This window comes from Suricata suricatta, chromosome 8 (assembly GCF_006229205.1).
Source record: "Suricata suricatta isolate VVHF042 chromosome 8, meerkat_22Aug2017_6uvM2_HiC, whole genome shotgun sequence".
Lineage (NCBI taxonomy): Eukaryota > Metazoa > Chordata > Mammalia > Carnivora > Herpestidae > Suricata > Suricata suricatta.
The window spans coordinates 18,058,635-18,078,696 of record NC_043707.1 but is presented as its reverse complement, the minus strand read 5'-3'; the positions used below and the strand labels follow the sequence as shown (position 1 = coordinate 18,078,696).

Sequence of the window (20,062 nt, the reverse complement as noted above, 5' to 3'; positions counted from 1 at the left end):
CTAGGGCTGCTCCTCTGCCAAGTAGCACCTACACAGATGTTTTAATGTAAATATGTGACATGTGGTAAGTAGGGGCTCGCAAATGTTTTTAAAAAAAGAAGAAAGCACAAATCTGGTTTCCCTGTAGAGTACTCTGCCTTCGTCCTTCCCAGGCCTCCGCTGAATGCCGCGCCCTCCTGCCTGCCAGCCCCACATTAACGCAGTGCCCCCTTGGAAAGTGCTTTGAGAAACAAGCAGGGTATTTTTCCTTTTCAGCCTGTTGAAGATTTCTTCCCGTGCTCACAGAGGCCTCCTTTTCATCTGAATGCACATCTGTCATACTTTGGGACTTCTGACCATTACCCATTTTTGAGAAAAACATTCTTATCGATCCATTTCAAAAACACCTTTGTTCTTTCATCTCCCAAAGTGAAAAAGCGTATTCAACATCATACCATTTTCTAAATTTACTGGCCCACTTCCCTGTTCGTTTTGTCAACTCTGACGCCACCACTGCTGGGTGCGTAGTAGGTGCTTGAGCATGTGTTGTGTGAGCGGCCTCTCCTAAGGTTTCAACCACGCTTTCTGAAAACACGCTGAGGACTCAATACATCTGCTTCCAATCTGGTTTCTCAGATGAACTTCAAACCAAATTAACCATTTGGCATTATATATTTGTCTAAACCAGATTCTTCTTCCTGAGGAGTACAAGTTTTTCTATAAAAGTTTTGGGGAAGATAATTCTTTCAGTACCTGAATATTAGGCATTAAGCTACATGCTTAAATCACATCACATCGTTTAATCCTCAAAGCAACCATGCAGGTTGGGCACTAATGTTCATACTTACAGATCAGGAGAAGGTCAAAGTTAAAAGTTAAGTGATGTAGCCAAGCCCACACAAGGTAATAAGCAGCTGGTGAGTGGGGGATGGGGAACAGTAGCAACTCGGTGGTAATTTAAGTTTGTGTCCTTTCCAATAATAGTGTGCTGCTGTGATCACCTATGCTAGTAAAGATCACATCTGTGGCCTCTTCATCACCTATGCTAGTAAAGATCACATCTGTGGCCTCTTCCTCCTCACCCGCCACCATGCAGCACACTGCCAAAGTACAGCATGGCTGTTAGGAGACCAGCTGTGGGGCTGGATTCAAGTTCTGCCCCTCATTAGCCCGGAGATACCTTAATGTGACGTGCAGACATGTTCCTGGTGTGTAAGAGAGCACAGAGACAGAAAGAGAGTAACTGCTGCCCGGAGAGTTAGTAAAGGCTGTTGGGATGAGACACAGGGTCGAAGCGCAACTAAGTAACGAGTCTAAAGTCATCTATGCTGGTATACGTGGAGCCGGGATTTAAAAACCAGGTCCATTTGGCTCTAGAAACTTGTTCGTAACCAGTATATGCTAGTGTTTTTGTGTGTGGGAACCTTGATTCTCCTCAAGTCTCTATCTGGCTTGTAGTAAAGGCTTCAAAATAGTTCGAGAAATGAACGGACAAACCAACCGTCAGAGCCTGTCAGAAGATGTTGAAACAAATAACTTTGAGAAAACTGCAGTCACACACGTTTCCATCATCACTGAGCTGTGGCAGTAACTGGATGTATGTGCTGTCCAAATATAATCTCCACGTGCAGTGGTCTTTTTATGGCACGTGGTGACGGAGCGATCTTGGGCAAGTCAGCTAATGTCTTGGTGCCTCAGTTACCTCTGCTGAAAAGTGAGGATAAGAATAATTTATGCCTCACAGAGCTGGTGACAATTAATTGCAATAATGTGTGTAACTGCTTAGCACATCACTTGGGGGGAGAGCGCTCAACTGGAGCTATAGTTTCATCGATGTAAGCTATAAGCTACTTATTAAGATGGGTAGAACCTGGAAGGACAATGATTAAAATAACCATTTAAAAGCAGGATGAGCAGTCAGCTTACAGGAAACATTTCAGAGTTCCCCATTCATGACTCCCTGCCCGGAGCTCTTATCTGCACACACTGACGGACACAAATACACCCCCAAAGCCATGAATGTATACACTTGCTACGCTGCTAATCAGGACAGTGGGAGTCTCGTAAGAAATGCCTTCTCTCACCTGACTGGTTTTTGCTGTTCTGCACCTCTCCGTTATTTTGTGGCTGTTGGTTTGTTAAAGCACTGCTTTCTGACTGGCTGCTTAACACTTTAACAGCAGATCCCAGGTTTGCTGCTATGACAGGAAAATGCTGACCCCTCTTTAGCAGCTGTTTGTGTTCCTGGTGGCGAAATCGCGGCGGTACTTCCCGAGGATACCGAGGCAAGGCCTGTGGTGGCTGCGGCTGCGGCGGCTGCGGCGGCTGCGGCTGCTGTGGCGGCTGTGGCGGCTGCTGCGGCGGCTGCGGATTGTTGGCTGTGGCTCGCTTGGCATTATTATTAGTGCTGGTTGCTGTGGAAGTGCCGTTATTAGAGTTGGCAGGCTGAGGCTGGCTTACACTGGGCTTTATCTGTTCTGGCACTAATCCCAACAAAAGAAAAGGGGTGGAAAAGATTAGCCAGTAAAGTGTACCTCCACAGTAAGCCATCTAAGTAAAAAGGCACTAAGAAAAACAACCCTAAAGGAACAGAAAGTTCAGGTGCGCAAGGATATCCTCATCACAGGCTCCGGTTTTCTTAGGAGAGAATCGAATTTACTTCTGCTAACTACCCCTCCAATGCGGGCATGGACACCAGCAGCACCCCTGACCTGGACAGCTTGTGCTCACCAGCTCAGGCCCATAGTACTGTGACCAGAGAACAAGCACCTGATTGTGCAACTAGGGGACTCACAGTAGCTTCAAGAACAAGTGCTGAACCGAATTTTGGTAATCCTAAAAGAATCCTCAATTCTCTGGAAGCTGTTCTTAACCTGCCTAATTTTTAATGTGCTGGGTCCCTATTCATCTTTGAAAGACTGAACACAAGAACAGGTAGAAAGGATAGAAAACAATCTGACAGCTTCTTTACAAAAAGGCAAAGTTAACAATATTTTTTGTTGTTAAAACATAAAGGAATCAAATAGGACAAACTCATAACAGGGAAGTGAATACAAAGATAATAGAATGAAATCTATGAAGCTAATCAATACGGGAGAAATAACATAGATAATGTCCCTTAAGCAGATCCGAGAACAGCCATGTATCTACTGTATGAACGATCTGAAATTATAAACAGTGTATTGTTAGACTCTTAAAAAGAGATAAAATAAGTAAACAAACTGATGGAAAGGACCTAAGCCGGTGAAGATATACCCAGTCTCTAAAACTACACATACAGCGTGGCATACGAACTTCTGGTGCTCAATGGACCCAGGTTGTAATCCCAGTGCTGGGCAAGTTGTACACATGTGACCAAGGCTGTGGTCTCCCCTGTGAAATGGGGGAACACCTAGACTTTGCAGAACTATCCTCGAGTTAACTGTGTTACTGCTTATAAACCACCGAGTACAACGTGATACGAACAATGGGTATTTGTTAGTGATTGGCACAATACCACCGTACACTTCTGTAACTGTTTAACATTTCTGTGAGAGGTCGACGCATCTTTACAGATGCCACTGTCAGATAAATAAAGTGAAATGTCTCTATGTGACCAGTGAGGATGCTCGGAGAAAATGCTGCCCAAGGGTTGAGGGCTCCGGGCCTGCAGTCAGAACAGCCGCCTCTAGAACTGGGTCATCTCTGTGTCTTTCACCTTGCCTGTGCAGGCGATCTTGGTCTAGTACCCAGCACAATGTAAAAATTCAACAAACAGAAGCCATTCTGGGGGCCAAATAAAGGAAGTATTTGTCAAATACCTATAATGTGTATGATGGTGTGATAAAGGAGGTCGCCGGTGCCATTTCCGGTGGCCACCTGCCTGCCCGCCCCCGCCCCTCCCAGCTCTAGAGTGTCCTAGTAGCCTCACTAATGGCCTTCTATGTCTGGACCACTGGTGGAGTTCATCTACGTCACTAATACTAGTATTTTTTAAAACAGGATCTGATCTCTTATTTTTTCAAGTGTGACTTTGATTCCTCTAAGGTAATACAAGCAAATTGTCATTCAGCAGGAAATGCACTGAAAAATTACAAAATTACATTCCATCTATTGCTTGGAATCCCCTCCGTTCTTGAAGACAACCAAAAAGCCTAGCATTAATCATTTGAGCCAAGTATATTCTAGGTCTAATTACTTTATATATGAAACTTTTGTCTCCCAGATAATTTAATGCTCCCAGAAAGCAGCAATAATGTATATTCCTCTGTCACAAGGAAAACAAGGCACTGGAATATTCTAAGTACCTCTGAAACCAAAAAAAAAGATAAAGTACACATAACAATGAAATCATAAAAAAACAAAAAACTCCAACTCAACCCTTGCATGTTTAGTACCAGGTTCAGCATGGTATCTGGCAACTGAACGCAGCCTTGTCTACGGTTATCCACTGCTAAAATACAGCCTTGCCTTCCATTTTATTACTAAAAGGAAAAGACAAGATTGTAACAATTTAAAACCCAAATGACATGATTTATATGAGCTAGCAACAGGAAAATGTTCTTTAGTACATTCAAAGAACTGGAAGATAACCTACAGGCAAACATTGTGAATGACCTACATGAATAACGTCGATAACCGTAACACTCAAAGTGTCGCCAAAAGTGACCAGGAATTCAGAAGCAGCATTTACTTACATCTGTCACCTGGCAGCCCATCCCTCCCTCCGGTTAAGAGAGCTGCTGTACTTAGCAGTGAAGTGTCAGGGGGAAAAGAAGGCCGAGACAGGCCCTCGTTTCTGGGGCAGAAGAGTTCACCAAAACCAGTAAAATATTAAGACAATGGAACTACTGGTTATAAAACTGAACTAAATAATCTGAAGTGAAATCCCAAATATAAATAGGACATGTGCTAGAAGAGGAAAGAAGTTAACTGCGTGTGGAGGTAGGGCGGTAAGGACAGGGTTGCTGGGTAACAGACATAATTACTAAATGACTTTGGCTAGTGTGTTTGTGCAGTTAAAATTTAGGTTAATTATGCCAATAAACATCCAAACAATTGAAAAGAGAAAAAAATGAGCGTGTGAAACTCAATCCATTCAAAAGATACAGAAAATGCAATAAAAAGAATTATTTCAGAATTGCAGTTAATATGAAATATAAACTAAGATGTGAAGCCTAAGCCCCAAAATGTCTGTAATCAAAACAAACATGAATGAGTTAAATTTACTTACTAATAAAAGCTCTTTAGTGATGGGGGGGAAAAACTTAAGGAATGTACTTTGTGAAAATCACTCCTGAAACAAAACAATACAGGAAGTTGAGGGGAAAAAGGATACAAATATATGACCAAAAATGCTAACAAAATTTAAATAAAAGCAGTATTAACATCAGGTTTAAAAAATTCAATCAGAAAACATTATAAAAAACAAGATGTTTCATACTGATAAAAGAAACCAACTAAAAATAAACAGTTGAAGAACCTTTATATACCAAAACATGTAAATCAAATGGAGACAGAAAAATGGGAAAAAAAAGCAAAACCATCTACCTTGAAAACAGCTAACACCATTTTGGACAAATACCAATGGAACAGTGTAAAAAGCACACATGCACACAGCCCGTAAAGTAGCACTGAAGAAAACATCACTAAAGTGCAAGTACAAATAATACAGATGACATTTCTGGATCACAATGCAATCACATTAGAAACAACAAAACTAGCAAAAAAAAAAAAAAAAAAAACTGGCTTAAATAACCTTTGAGCTCAAAAAGAAAAACCAAAACTGCAGGGTTATCAAGAAAATACTAGTGAAAACAAAACACATATATAAACTTTAAGATATGGCTAAACCAGTACTCAAAAATTCCTAGCCTTAATTATTTTCAACAAATAAGAATGAATGAAAAAGCATGTTACTCAAGATAAAAAATGAACTAGGGGCGCCTGGGAGGCTCAGTCGGTTAAGCCTCTGACTTCGGCTCAGGTCAGATCTCACGTTCATGGGTTCGAGCCCCGCGTCGGGCTCTGTGCTGGCAGCTGGCTCAGAGCCTGGAGCCTGCTTCCTGTTCTGTGTCTCCTTCTCTCTCTGCCCCTCCCCCTCTCATGCTCTGTCCCTCTCTGTATCAAAAATAAATAAAGCATTAAAAAAAATGAACCAAAGGAAGCAGAAGAAGGAATTAGTGGAGATAAAAGGGGAAACCAATTACTCTACAAGTGAACTAACGACTCTAAGGTGTGGCTTTATGAAAAAAAGAAGCTGGTTAACCTCTTTTTTAAAAAAATGGGGAAAAATGAGATGATTCTCTAAAATAAAGATATTTCTGGGGCGCCTGGGTGGCTCAGTTGGTTAAGCCTCCAACTTCAGCTCAGGTCATAATCTCGCAGTTTGCGGGTTTGAGCCCCACATCAGGCTCTGTGCTGACAGCTCAGAGCCTGGAGCCTGCTTCAGATTCTGTGTCTCCCTCTTTCTCTGCCCCTCTCCACTCATGCTCTGTTTCTCTCTGTATCAATAATAAACATTTTAAAAAATTAAAAATGAATAAATAAAATGAAGATACTTCTTTAGGCTCAACTCTGTAAATAACTTGAAAAGATACAAGAGTGATTTAACTCTGACCCTGAAAAAGGCAAGAAAATAAAGATTAGAATAAAATGGAGGAATTTATAAAATCACCCATCAAGATCAGACAGTTTGACCAATACTGTCATTCAGTCTTTAGCACAAAAACCAGCCACGGACAGCACATAAATGAATGGATGGGACAGTGAGTGTTCCAGCAAAACCTGATATACAAAAATAGGCACTGGGCCAAATTTGCAAGCTATAGGCTGAGAGTCTGCCCTATAGACTGTAATTTACCAAAATGAGCTTATAGAGGAGAAGATCCTTAAATAACCTCAAAAGACACTAAAAAAAGTCCTCCAAGATTTACCTCTCTAAAAATCACCAGGCCCAGATGACTTTATAGGGAAGGTGCATATAAAATCTTCAAGAGGGGCTCCTGGGTGGCGCAGCTGGTTAAGTATACAGCTTTGGCTCAGGTCATGATCTCACAGTTAACGAGTTCAAGCCCCAAGTCAGGCTCTGTGCTGACAGCTCAGAGCTCCAAGCCTGCTTCGCATTCTGCGTCTCTGTCTCTCTCTGCCCCTCTCCTGCTCTCTCTCTCTCTCAAAAATAAACAAACATTAAAAACAAACAAAATCTTCAAGAAACATGTCATATCAACCTATACAAACTGTTTCAGAATAAAGAAGTGCAGGTTCAAAAGACTGACTAGATTCAAATCTTGGCTCTGCAACTTACCAGCTGTATGACAGTGGGCAAGCTACAGAGCCGCCTGGCCCTCTGCTCCCTCATCTGTAAAACCGGGGTGAGTATTACTACCTCTACCATGCAGGGTGCTGTGAGGTTTTAAGATGATAATGGATGTAAAGAACTGAGAACAGTATTTGGCACCTTGCTAGTACCCAAGAAAGGTTAGCCATCTAGGTTACAAAAGGGGGAGTAAGGATGACCCTCAGATTTCTGGCCTGACATTGGTAGACAGTAGTACCACTTAACAAGACATGTAACAGAAGACAAAAACTAAGTTTGGAAAATACATGAGAATGAGCTTTGGCTTTGATGTGTTAGGTCTGCTGTTTCTGTATAGCAGCAATTCTCAAACGTTTTGGTCTCAAGACCCTTTTACACTTTTAAAAGTTATTGAAAACACCAAAGATCTTTTGTTTATGTGGGTTACAACTATAGTTACCATAGTATACTTACAACATTTTACCATATATAAATTTATACCAAAAAATGTAAAAATACATTAATTCATTTAAGAAATAAACTCTTGGGCGCCTGGGTGGCTTAGTTGGTTAAGCCTCCAACTTTGGCTCAGGTCATGATCTCATGGTTTGTGGGTTCCAGCCCTGCATCTGGCTGTGTGCTGGCAGCTCAGACCCTGGAGGCTGCTTCGGATTCTATGTGTGTGTCTCTCTGCCCCTCCCCTGCTCATGTTCTGTATCTCATTCTAAAATAAATAAACACTTTAAAAAAACCCCACCCAAAACTCTTGGGGCACGTGGATGTCTCAGTTCGTTAGGCACCCAACTCTTGATCTTAGCTCAGCTCATAATCTCACGGTTCATGGGACTGAGCCCCACGTTGGGATTCTCTACCTCTCTGCCCCTTCCCTGTTTACTTTCTCTCTCAAAATAAATAAGCATTTAAAGAAAAAAATAAACTCTTACATTAATATATGTTTTCAGTAAATGAATATATATTTTGTGAAATAACTGTTTTCCAAAACAAAAAGCGTGAAATGAATGCACTGTTTTTACATTTTTCCAAATGTCTTTAATATCTGGCTCAACAGAAAGCAGATAGATTTCACATCTACTTCTGCATCCAATATGTTGTGACATCCACATTATGTAGCCTCTACAAAACTCCACTATGTGCTCAGGAGAAAAAAGAGTGAAGACCACAAGTAAACTTATCATTAGGAAAATTTCACGACAGTTTCTGATAGCCTCTGGGAAGTCCTCAGATAAACTCTGAATACCGCTGCTCTAGAATACCCATGAGTAGAATGCAGCTGAATATATGGTTCTAATGTTCAGTAAAAGTATGAACTAAAACAATAAACTCAGGATTCAGCATAGAGGTGGGGGAAAAGTCATGCAAGCAGCAGAATGAGAAGCAACATCGAGACCCAAACAAAGGAGAGGCTCCTGAGGCCGATGGCAGAGCAGTAACGGCAGGACTGCCAGAGAGGCTAGGACAGAGTTCTTAAAAGTGGCCTATTTACCCAAGCAGGGATTTCTTCCCCAAGTTCTCCCTGTCCCTCCCTGTTCAGACAATAACAGGTCCAATAGATATTTACTTGATAGAACTCAAATGCATCTTTATCATCTCCAAGGTCACTGCTATCGTTTAGGCCCTCCTTCAATTTACTTTTGCAAAAACCTGTTAATTGGTCCCCATGGATTACATCTTGACTCTCCTCCCCATTTCACCTTCACCCCAAATCTATCCTCTTGATTAAAGTGCTTTTAGAAATCATCTAACGTCCTTAGCATGGCCCTGATCTACCACTTTTCCAGATTCATACCCCATTACATCCACACACAGTTCCTTCTCTCTCACACGAAGAATCTGCAATACTCCAAAAGGTACCATTCTATTGCTTCTCGGCAAGTGCAAAAGGTACCATTCTTTTTCAGGATATTCTTTGTGCCTAAAATTTCTTGATCCTTTTTCTGTTGTTTTTTTTTAAATGTTTATTTATTTTAAGAGGAAGAGAGCATATGAACAGAGAGGGGGGAGGGAAAGGGGGAGACAGAATCCCAAGCAGGCTCCACATGTCACAGAGCCTGACATGGGGCTTGAATTCACAAACCTGTGAGATAGTGACTTGAGCCAAAACCAAGAGTTAGACACTCAACAGACTGAGCCACCCAGATGCCTCCATCCTTGATATCTTTCTGGAAAATCTTTCTGTCCACCTTTTCTACGAAACAATAAATTGCCTCCCTCAACTTCTCTCCAGGTTCTGCTAATCTTAAAAGCATTTTATGACAAGCAATTTCCCCTCCTCGATTCCCATAACCTCTTCAGGCATCTCTCACCCTGCACGTGTTTACTCAAAGTGCCGCCTTCTTTCTCCTTCCCTGGGTCACGGGCATTCCCCAGGCACCACGCACAACCAGGAACTACTGGCTGAATGAACAACTGGAGAACTGTCAGCGGATGACACCACTGAACACGAAGAATACAGAATGATATTAAAGATGAAACACTGTGGGACACTGACATTTATTTGGAGGAATAATCAAGAACCAGTAAAGAAAAGAGAATGATCAAGAGAAGTAGAAAGAGTTAAAGGCAATGATGGTGGCTGGCTGGTATGCTGCTAAGTTAACTCATTGGTTAGAAATCTGCCTCAAGGGGCGCCTGGGGGCTCAGTCAGTTAAGCAGCCAACTTCGGCTCAGGTCATGATCTCAGAGTTTGTGAGTTCGAGCACCATGGCAGGCTCTGTGCTGACAGCTCAGAGCCTGGAGCCTGCTTTGGATTCTGTGTCTCCTTCTTTCTCTGCCCCTTCCCTACTTGTGCTATCTCTGTCTCTCAAAAATAAATAAATGTAAAGTTAAAAAAAAAATCTCTGCTCTAAAAAAACAAACAAAAAACCCAGAGCTGGCATCCAGAGAACAAGTTCAGTAAATACGATTGTTTATCTGGAAAGATACCCTAATTAGCCACATTTTATCTATAACCCCAGGAAAATATTTTGAGGGAATTTCACTTGGCCAGTACAAAATACACATACCCACTAAAATTTTTTTACTTTACATTTTTTGCCATTCTATGACCCACTGGTCCTTTGTACAGTTTAAGCAGAGGGACAAAATTATGAACTGGCTCAGAAATTGACAAGTTTTTTAAAAAAAATTTTTAATGGAAAAATTACTCATGCAAAGAATTTTCCAACATTAAACAATTAAACTAACATTTTCCTAAATCGTGCTCCAAATCAAGACTTCCTGCTTTGCAAAAAAAAAAAAAAAAAAAAAAGAAAGAATCAATGTGACAATTATTAACTTCTGCTACTTTCATGTGTTTTGATATTTCTTATGCATAAGCATGCTATCACTCTGTAAACTGGAATTGCTCTACAAAATAAATCTATCAACGGAGTAGGAGGAACCCACAGGTATTGTTCTACATTCAAGTAAAATACCAAGACTAGATAAGAGATCATTTAATACCCAAAATTCCAAATATACCAAGTTCTAAATTTGTAAAATAAAATTTTACTGATTTATGCAGTCCCTAATAATTAAAATTATATGAATATTTACTGCTTTTAATCTTTAAAATAACATTTTAAATGCCATTTAAATAAATTTCAGAAAACAGTGAACTTCCTAATGGCTATCTACAAGTTTAACAGAAACAGCAGTTTAAATACAAAGCAGTCATCAGTATACTGAGTTACCAAACTCCCCAAAACATGAATTAACAAATCGTAATACCTCAAGCCCTTCCTTTAGTCCTATCCTTCCAAAGTCTATAATTTAGTTTTGTGTGTGAGTCTTCATACTGGCTACATTGTACCGCTTCCAGAAATACTGGCATAAATAGCAGCCATAGTATACAAAAATGCCATTTAAGACATGATTTCACTTTAACAGAATGAAATACTAAACTGACCCCCAAAACATAGAAACCATATACAGATTTGCATTTGAAGTTTTAAAGGAACTGAAATAGTTGAAATTACTGATTTAAATTAATACTTAATGAGCATCTATAGAATACACAGTGCTTTTAAAGACTTCTTTAGGCAAACTTCAAATTTACCTAAAGTAATTGTGCCTAACTAACCTCAGTACACATCATCACAGAAACAGAAAACAGCTCAGCTCTCCGAAGACAAATGGCAAGTACCCACGAAAGCTCATCAGCTGGATAATGTCATTTTCACATAAGAGCAAAAGTCCAGGATTTTCCTAAATATTTATTTTTTTATATAAGAAAAAACTTGCTACCTTCTCAAAAAAGTATGAGTAGGTGTAACTGACAAAATAAAAATGTACTAACAACAAGCCAGAGTTTCTAGAAATTAACATTTCTAGCTGTCGATAATTAGGCTCAACTCTAAATGCTTGATGGTTAAAAATCCCTACCCTTGCTCAAACAGTATTTTAAAAAATAAATGTCATCTATAAACATTCTTCAGAACCTTCATTACAGAGAATGATTTTATGCTCTTAAAAGCCACAAAATAAAGTAACTTCTGGAAGAAAAGTCAACAAACATGTTACAAACTAAAGTATTTAAACTGTAACTGCTCATCAGGCAACGCCACATACAAGATTTGTCTTTCTTCCCTACTGTTAATGTTTCCAGTAAGTAAGTATAATCTCTTCAAGCCTAAACTCTCTAATCAATTATTCTAGCTGCAGTGCTAAAATAATATGATAGTTTTCAATAGAATCTGCCTCATGATCAGAGGAAGAGCAAACACATATGAGGGAAATGAATCCTATTTTCCTGATTAGCAGCAGCAGAAGCAGCAATATCACAGGAACACAGAGTTTCAAACAGCATAAACCTGACGAAAAATCCAAGCAGAGTAGAAAATTTTCTGCCCCAGGAAATTCTACAGAAAGGGGCTTCCAACTTCTATTGCTCTCCCTCCCATAGCTCTCTGAAGGAAGCGGAGAAAGGCACAGCGTCACTGACTGCAATGGAGGTGCTGTTCACCAACTTCCCCTGTATCTAAGCACAATAACTCGAGTTCCATCTCCTTATATTTTTAGAGGGACAGGAGGGGAAAGCAGCAGCCAGTTGGTTAAACAATGCAAAGAGCGTTCTGTTAATTAAAATAAGCCTATAAATCAAATTTATTTAAAACTTGGCCAAACTTTGTACTACTATAAAAATCCTCTTATTCATTAATAAGCACACTGGAGGATTCATAGTACAGTTCCCCTGTATAATACACATTCTCTGTCCTACACTGACTTCGGTTAATTCCAGAATGCTGAAGGGCACTGAAGGACACAGAAGGGGCAAGTCTGGCTTTTCAACTGATACACACAGACGTAAATGCCAGAATTTTCACTGTGGACAAAGGGTTGCAGCTTCAAGTGCCACCAGTCAACCTGGAAAATACCTAAACGCTTGCCAATCCATTAGCTTCTGTTAATCCTTAGCGAGTAGGTTGAACTAGATGGCTATTTGAGAACTTGAAGACCTAAAAACAAATGTGAACTATAATAAGCTGTATTTATATTTTACACCAGTACAAACAAATCTTGATGTATTTGTTTAAAAGTTCCTAAAGTAAGGAAAAATACCAAGCAGCAAGATATCATAAACAATTCAAAATTAAATAGTGAATTTAAATTAATTATATAAATATTAAATTGAATTCATTTAGTTGTAATTCGCTTCCCATACCCTAGAGAATTGGGAAGTGTACCTGCTCCCGAGTCTCAGGGAAGCACCCGCTTGCAGCCCCGCAGGGAACTTGATCTTCCTACTCCAACGTTTCCCACGTTACTACACAAAGAGAAACAACGCTGATGTGCCCCCACACAGCCTGAGCCATTAGCGTACAGACCTTGTCCAACAGCGGAAGGACATCCACACAACATTCACAGCATGCTACTTCTGCGATCTTTAGTTAATCTATCCCCCAAACCTGTCCTATAAATAAGTGAGATTCAGAACAGCGGGACGACAGAAGAGTTTTCGGGGAGATATACATGCTTTCAGAGAAAAAAACAAACAAACTGCTCTTAAGTCTCTTTCATAACTTAAATTCTAGAAGTGATTCTTAAATCTGTTCAACTAGAGCTGTTATGGGATACTTTAACCTCACAGATAAATCAGAATCTGTATTTCTTAAAACAAGTGTCCCATGTGGTTCTCATATCTGAGCAATTTTGGAAAACTGTTACTGGAGAAAACAGATACTGGAGGAACATCTAGAGAGCTTCTGACTTCAATTTGCAACTCAAAAAAAAAAAAAAAAAGGATAATACCTAACAATTCAGCTAGGAGTTAGTAACAGGAGCAACAACAGAAGTCCCAAACACACGGAAGCTTAAAAAAAAAGGGGGGGGGGGGGTAAGAGGGAAGGTCACCAAATTTATGCAATAAAGAAATTGTCATAAATCATGGAAGATAACAAATTACTTAGGAAATACAGGATGGTTAGTTCATTTTTTTTTTATTTAGAAAAACTAAAGTTCAGATAAATCAGTTAATAATACTATAAAGTGCTGGCAGTTTTAAACATTTCTAGAAAACAAGCAAATTTTTTTCTAAATCTGGATAAACAGGAGGCTTTATAAAAGTCAAATAATCAAAAAGTAAAAAATTGTTGGGGTGCCTGGATAGCTCAGTCAGTTAAGTGTCTGACTTCGACTCAGGTCATGATCTCCTGGCTTGTGGGTTCAAGCCCCACATCAGGCTCTGTTCTGACAGCTCCGAGCCTGGAGCCTGTTTTGGATTCTGTGTCTCCCTCTTTCTCTCTGCCCCTTCCCTGCTCAAGCTGTCTCTCTCTTCACAAATAAACATTAAAAATCCCTTTAAAAAGTAAAAAAATTGTTGAGTTTAATCAACTAAAATTATACAGTGTAACTTATTTTTTCAAGGGTGTGTGTATGTGTGTGTATTTATTCCAAATTAAAAGGCAAGCTGGAAAAATATTTGTCCTCTGGAACAAGTTAAAGGGACCCATTCTCTCTCCCCTCCCACTGCTTACCCCAGAGGGAAAAGAGGTTCTATACTGTTGTGGTTTAAGGCAATATTCAATAGTCACTAGAATTTGGGGCCAGAGTTCAAGCTAAGAGTATAAAAGTTATTTAATTTTGCTTTTTTTCTTCTGACTGTATATTTTTGCATCCTCTGCATATATATATATACCCCTTACAGAATCCAGTATTGGACAAAATTTAGATATTTTTGCCTGGTATCTCATCCTCAGAACAACTTCAAACATATGATATAGTCTATAATGTTGGAAATATTCCCATCAAATATATCAGACAGAATGCTAATAAGTGTATTATACAAAGAGCTCATGTAAACTGAAAACAAAAGCTCTAGACCCAAAAGATAAATGGGTTAAGAACAAGAATGGTAGGTAAGTTGTAAGATGAAAAAAGTACAATTAAACATGATATTCCATTTTACCAACGAACAAATGTAAATCAAAGCAACAGGATACGAGTTTTGGCCTGCCGGCGCCACAAAGGTGCTGTGCGCCCCACTCATGCTGCAGGACACACTTGCACTAGGGCGGGGGTGCTGCCCCATGATTCACCCCCGCAGGGCTGGGCCCTACTTCAGGGAGAGGAAAAAGCAAATCATCGTCTGGGTGAGGAGAAGCCCTAAACCGACCCGGAAAGTGCTAGTGTGTGGCGTCTGAAGACTGAAAGACTGCCAGGAGATGGCACAACGACAGTTGGGGGTGATTAAAATTTACCAAGTGTCTGCTGGATGCCAGGCAGTACAGCTGGTATCTATCTTCAGGATTCTATAAACTTGAAATATTCCCATTTTACAGATGAAGCAATTAAGGCTCAGGAGGCAGCTGCCCATGATCAAACATCTAGTACATGGCAGAGATGAAATTTGAAACCAAACTGGACCCCTAAACCAATGTTTCTCCTAGTATAAATTAAGTTTCCTCTTACTTATAAGAGCAAAATCAAACTCTCTGAAATTAGGGAAATCACTAATTAGGTCTTAATTTAATCTGAAAGCAGCAAATAAAAAATTTCTATAATAAGATGTCAACATTTACCAATCTCTGGTCCAGTGATTTATGTTCTATATTATTTCATTTCCACAATATCAAGGAGCCTGGATTATCTCTTTTTAACTGAGTCAAACTGAGACTTAGAGGTTGAGAAACGTGCCCAAGGTCACAGAAATAATAACTACAAAGGCAATATTCAAATCCAATGCTATCTGACTCAGAAGCCTGGATTTTTGACACTATGCTGCGTTTATGCTAGAATTCCAAGATTATCAGTAGAAGATTCAATACTTTTTGCTTCAGGCCAAATGCTGTCTTTACACATGATTCTTATTAAGTGCATTTTCACTAAGGCCACAGCAGTGAGCACGCTCGCACTCAGTATGCATTCTGAAGAACAACTACTACTCTTATTAGAACTAAATGAAGAACATAAAAGTGCAAATTCTGACCTATGCTGTGTTATTTGCTAGTCTGTAGCTTTCTCTTACCTGGTCATAGATGATAAAGCTGCTCTTGCTAATCTCTCCTGACTTCTCCAGACTTAAACCAGAGGACTCCTGGTTTCCTTTCCAACTGAAGACCTAATTATTGTCAAGGCAGAATCTCAGGGTTTAGGACACAACCTCAGGATACTCTCCCATAAGCTTCTTATCAACTATGGGACCAATGGCCCCTGAATCTACTTTCCAACGGCAGTTTGCTTTGCTGACTGCACGGATCTCTGCTTTTCTCCTATTTCCTGTCTTCGTCCTGCCTCAGCCTCATCAGATACAAAAGGTACAAAATCTTTCATTTCTATTTACTTTGATAATTTAATGGTATTTATAAGTGAACATATCTAAATTGGCTAGAAATAAAATAGTCCTTACCTCACGAGCAACAAGGGGTCCTTAGTATCCTTCATTACCTCACTGAACACATAAATCTAGATTTACATGTATAAATGTATACAAATCATTTCTCTTTCTCAACAGGAGGAAAGGAAAAATATAGGCTTCGATATACCTAAACAGAGTAATTTTACTATTTCCCTGGGAAGCAGAAGGCCATTTTCCCCTTTCAGTTAGTGCAGAGCTGTAAGAGTTAGTTACAAAGTTCAAAGACATCTCCCATAGGAAGAAACACTGTTGCCATTACTAAATTCTTCACCAGCGAGAAACCTGCTTCTCTTTCAAAGAGGTCAGCACATATTTGCCTTCAAAAAAAGTTACCATGATGGCACATCTGGGATCAGAACCTGCTGCCCCTGCGACTTAATACCTGCCTATAACACAGGAGTCGTGTTTCTTCTATATACGGGGGGGGGGAGGGCATGGAAGCCCCGATTCTAATGGGACTTTCCAACCTGTGGGAAACAGTCCTAGGCGTGCTGAGGGGAGGAGCGCCTCAGCAGGCAGCACGACCAGCCCAGCCTCTCCAGGCGGGCAGCCTCACCAGCACCATTCCCAAGTGGGCCACCGTGTGATCTGGTCAGGCGACACACTTCGATTCACATCGATTTGAGTCTCAGCCCCTCCTCTGAACATCTACACAGTACATGAACTCTTGGCCAAACCACCAAGGTCCTGAATTTCATCATCACAGGACTGTGACTGAGAAACCTAAAGCCTTATGAAATAACAAGCCAAGATCACAGGTAAATATATTTACCTTTGCCACACTAAAACAAAGATGAGAATGGAAACACAGTGGGGACAAGGACTTGGAGCTGGTTTAGTCTTGAACAAGTGACAACAGTACATGAAACAGGATCGGCACACAATAAATATTTCACGAATGTTAAATGAAAAAGCAAAACAACAACAACAAAAAAACCAACAACACTTCATGGATCCTAACTTTGGAAGAACGGGTTACCACACAATTATTTTTCATTTATCTTTGTTTTCCAAAGATTGTGAAACATAGCAGACACTGGCAGTGATGATTAAAAGAAAAAGAAGTGCTTTATTGGGGCCCTGGGTGGCTCAATCAGTTAAGCGTCGGCTTGGTTCGGCTCAGGTCATGATCTCATGGTTTGTGGGTTTGAGCCCTGCATCAGGCTCTGTGCTGACAGTCTAGCTCAGAGCCTGGAGGCTGCTTTGGATTCTGTATCTCCCTCTCCTATGACCCTCCCCTGCTCGCACTGTCTCTCTCTCTCAAAAATAAATAAAAAACATTAAAAAAAAAAAAAAGAAGTGCTTTATTAATGAAAAGGAACAAATTAAACACCGTCCTTCCTTGGACTCAAACTGAGTCATCTCAATCATATTCCCAAAGTTAAACTGTGTCCCCTGACTTCATCAGCTTCACCAATGAGCAGACTGAAAGGAAGGGACCTCACTATTGCCCAAGCTCTTCAGAAGAGATTCTCTCCATCCTTCTGAGGAATGCACAACATGGAGGCTATCTGGTTTTCTGGTCAAAGTCTCTTTACATCCTCCTTAATTGGATGTTGGAGCAGGCATTTTAAGCTTAATTAGAAGTCAGGTTTTGTACCAAAAAGGGATTCGTTTTCACTGTGTAGAAGTCTGACACATGGTGAAAGCTTTCAGAAGATTGGCTTCTTACTTAGTCCTCAAAACTCCTGTTCTTTTTCATCAGCAATGATGAAGTAAACACTTTCAGAGCTTTCTCTAGTGATTCCTGAAAAGCCAACCACTTCATACATTGCAATGGTCAGATCCTTCCTGATTCATGAAATTATGCTGGTGATAACAATTTTTTATTTATTTCTCTATGCTCAGGGAAATACCATAAAACCTGTTAAAAAACCTCTCTGGAATATTTTTAAAACATGCATTGCTTTAGGGATGCCTGGGTGTCTCAGTCAGCTAAGTGTCCAACTTCAGCTCCAGGCATGATCTCACAGTTGGTGGGTTTGAGCCCCACATCAGGCTCTGTGCTGACAGCTCGGAGCCTGGAACCTACTTCAGATTCCTTACGGCCCTCTCTCTCTGTCCCTCCCCCACTTGCTTTATCCCCCTACCCTCAAATATAAAAAATAAACAAACATCAAAACATACATTATTTTAGTTCATTCATTAAATACCATTAAAGCATGGGCAATGGTGTGTTTTGTATTTCCTATTTTGTCTCCCATGTAAACACAGGGCTGTTTTCAAAGAAAAAGCAGCAGGAGAGCCCACTAAAGTTAGTCCTCAAATCCCGGCTCAGACACTCAACAGCTGCATAACCAATAGGCAAGTTACTTTTCTTGGTCTCAATTTCACGTCTAAGTGGTGACAACACTATCTACCCTCACAGGGGGCTGAAGGGATTAAACGCAGACGTATATTGTGCACACACATTGATGAAGCCCTACTCCCATATCAGTTTTACAGCATCCTACTTCTCGAAGTCTCAGAGTTCCCAGCCTGCTGCCCTGGCCCCTCCCCTGGGTCCCACACATTTCCCCAAATTCAACAGCTAAACATTACTCTTAGCACTTGAAGCTTTGAGGACACTGCTCCAGTATGTGTTCTGATCACTGGTGACCATTCATTAGTGATTAAATATTTAGAATATTTCTCTTGGTTAAATGAAGTAAATATAAAGCAGTGTCTGACACATAGTAGGTGCTCAAAGTTAACGATCATGACGTCTCCAATATGACTTGACATGTAGTCGGCTTAATAGGTCTTGAATATTTTCATCATTCCCTGGGAGCAATGGAGTTAAGCAATGAAGTTGTGTTTGATTAAGAAAACAAACAAACCCCTCTAAGGCTAGAAGAAAGAATTAAGGAGGGAGAGAGAGAGAGAGAGAGAGGGAGAGAAAGAAAGAAAGAATTGAGCAAGAATCATGGCTTCCAAATGTGGCAAGGAATGTGTTTTAAACGTTGATCCAATTTTCAGTAAGAATCTTTAATCAATCCAGAAAGAGAACAGCAGCAATGAACAGTACTTCCCTATGTGCTCACCAGGAAACAAAAAACATCATCATCTACTATCTTCCATCACTGCCTCCATCCCAGCCTCCCTTCATCTCCTCTCAGAGCCCTGAGATTTGTTATTCTCTAGAATTTAACTCGCTTATAAAATCACCTGAAGAAAGCACTGGTGAGAGAGAGGGGGAGGGAGGGAGGGAGAAGGAGGAGGGGCGGGGGGGAGAGACTAGCTGTCAAAAATGAACAGTGCTTATTCTTTTACCAGGAATACATAATCAGCATGTTTTCAAAACAAGCCAGTGTCAGAGCTGAAAAGCTGCTTTTAAATAATTACTTTTCTTAATCAAGTTCCCAAGGTCATTCTGAAAAGGGCTATCAACTCCTTCCCTGCCTTTATATTATGCAGGCCACAGGGCATTCTTAAAACCATTCCCATACCTTACCCTAAATTTTTTGGCATTTCAAAAGACATTTCAAATATTCAAACATTCAAATATCATGCCCCTTACAGTTTTCCAAAAGAGTTCAAGTCACAAAGTAAGAATAAAACTTTCAAGAATCTCATTATATCCCACATTACGTTGGCCCACATTTTTATCAGATGAGTTATAAATCCATTGCACCCAGAAATAAACATCTACTTGTCTTCATGTAAAAAAGGCTGGTCAAGAATCTAATTGATGATACTTTACAAAAATCCAACTTCTATATAAACGGTCTTACCACAGGGTGGAAGCAATGTTAGTGTCATGTAACCAGAAACGGCGGTTGTCTAAGAAAGAACAGCCCACTGAAGTCAGAACTCTCTAGAGGGTGCTACCGCCTCACTGGTTATGCTCAGTCTGAACACTAAGAGCTTAATTCTTGACCATCAAAAAGGCTCTAGAGCTATGCGATCTAATCAAATTAAAAATTCAGTTCCTCAGTCACAGCCCTCTGTCACATTTCTGTCAAGTATGTGAC

General features: G+C 40.2%; 1 protein-coding gene across 7 annotated transcripts in view; it reads right to left on the bottom strand.

The window, feature by feature from the left end:
* TNRC6A (trinucleotide repeat containing adaptor 6A) overlaps nt 1-20,062 on the bottom strand; it is a 97,324-nt gene that overhangs the window by 41,079 nt on the left and 36,183 nt on the right. For 5 of the 7 annotated variants that reach the window (XM_029949265.1, XM_029949263.1, XM_029949259.1 and 2 more), the window contains exon 5: nt 2,064-2,462. The exons of 1 other annotated variant lie outside the window; for it this stretch is intronic. In XM_029949265.1, the coding sequence (XP_029805125.1) occupies nt 2,064-2,462 (399 nt within the window). Of the gene's footprint in view, nt 1-2,063; nt 2,463-5,191; nt 5,210-20,062 lie in introns of those variants that run through there. One more of the 7 variants, XM_029949262.1, reaches the window with a different exon arrangement.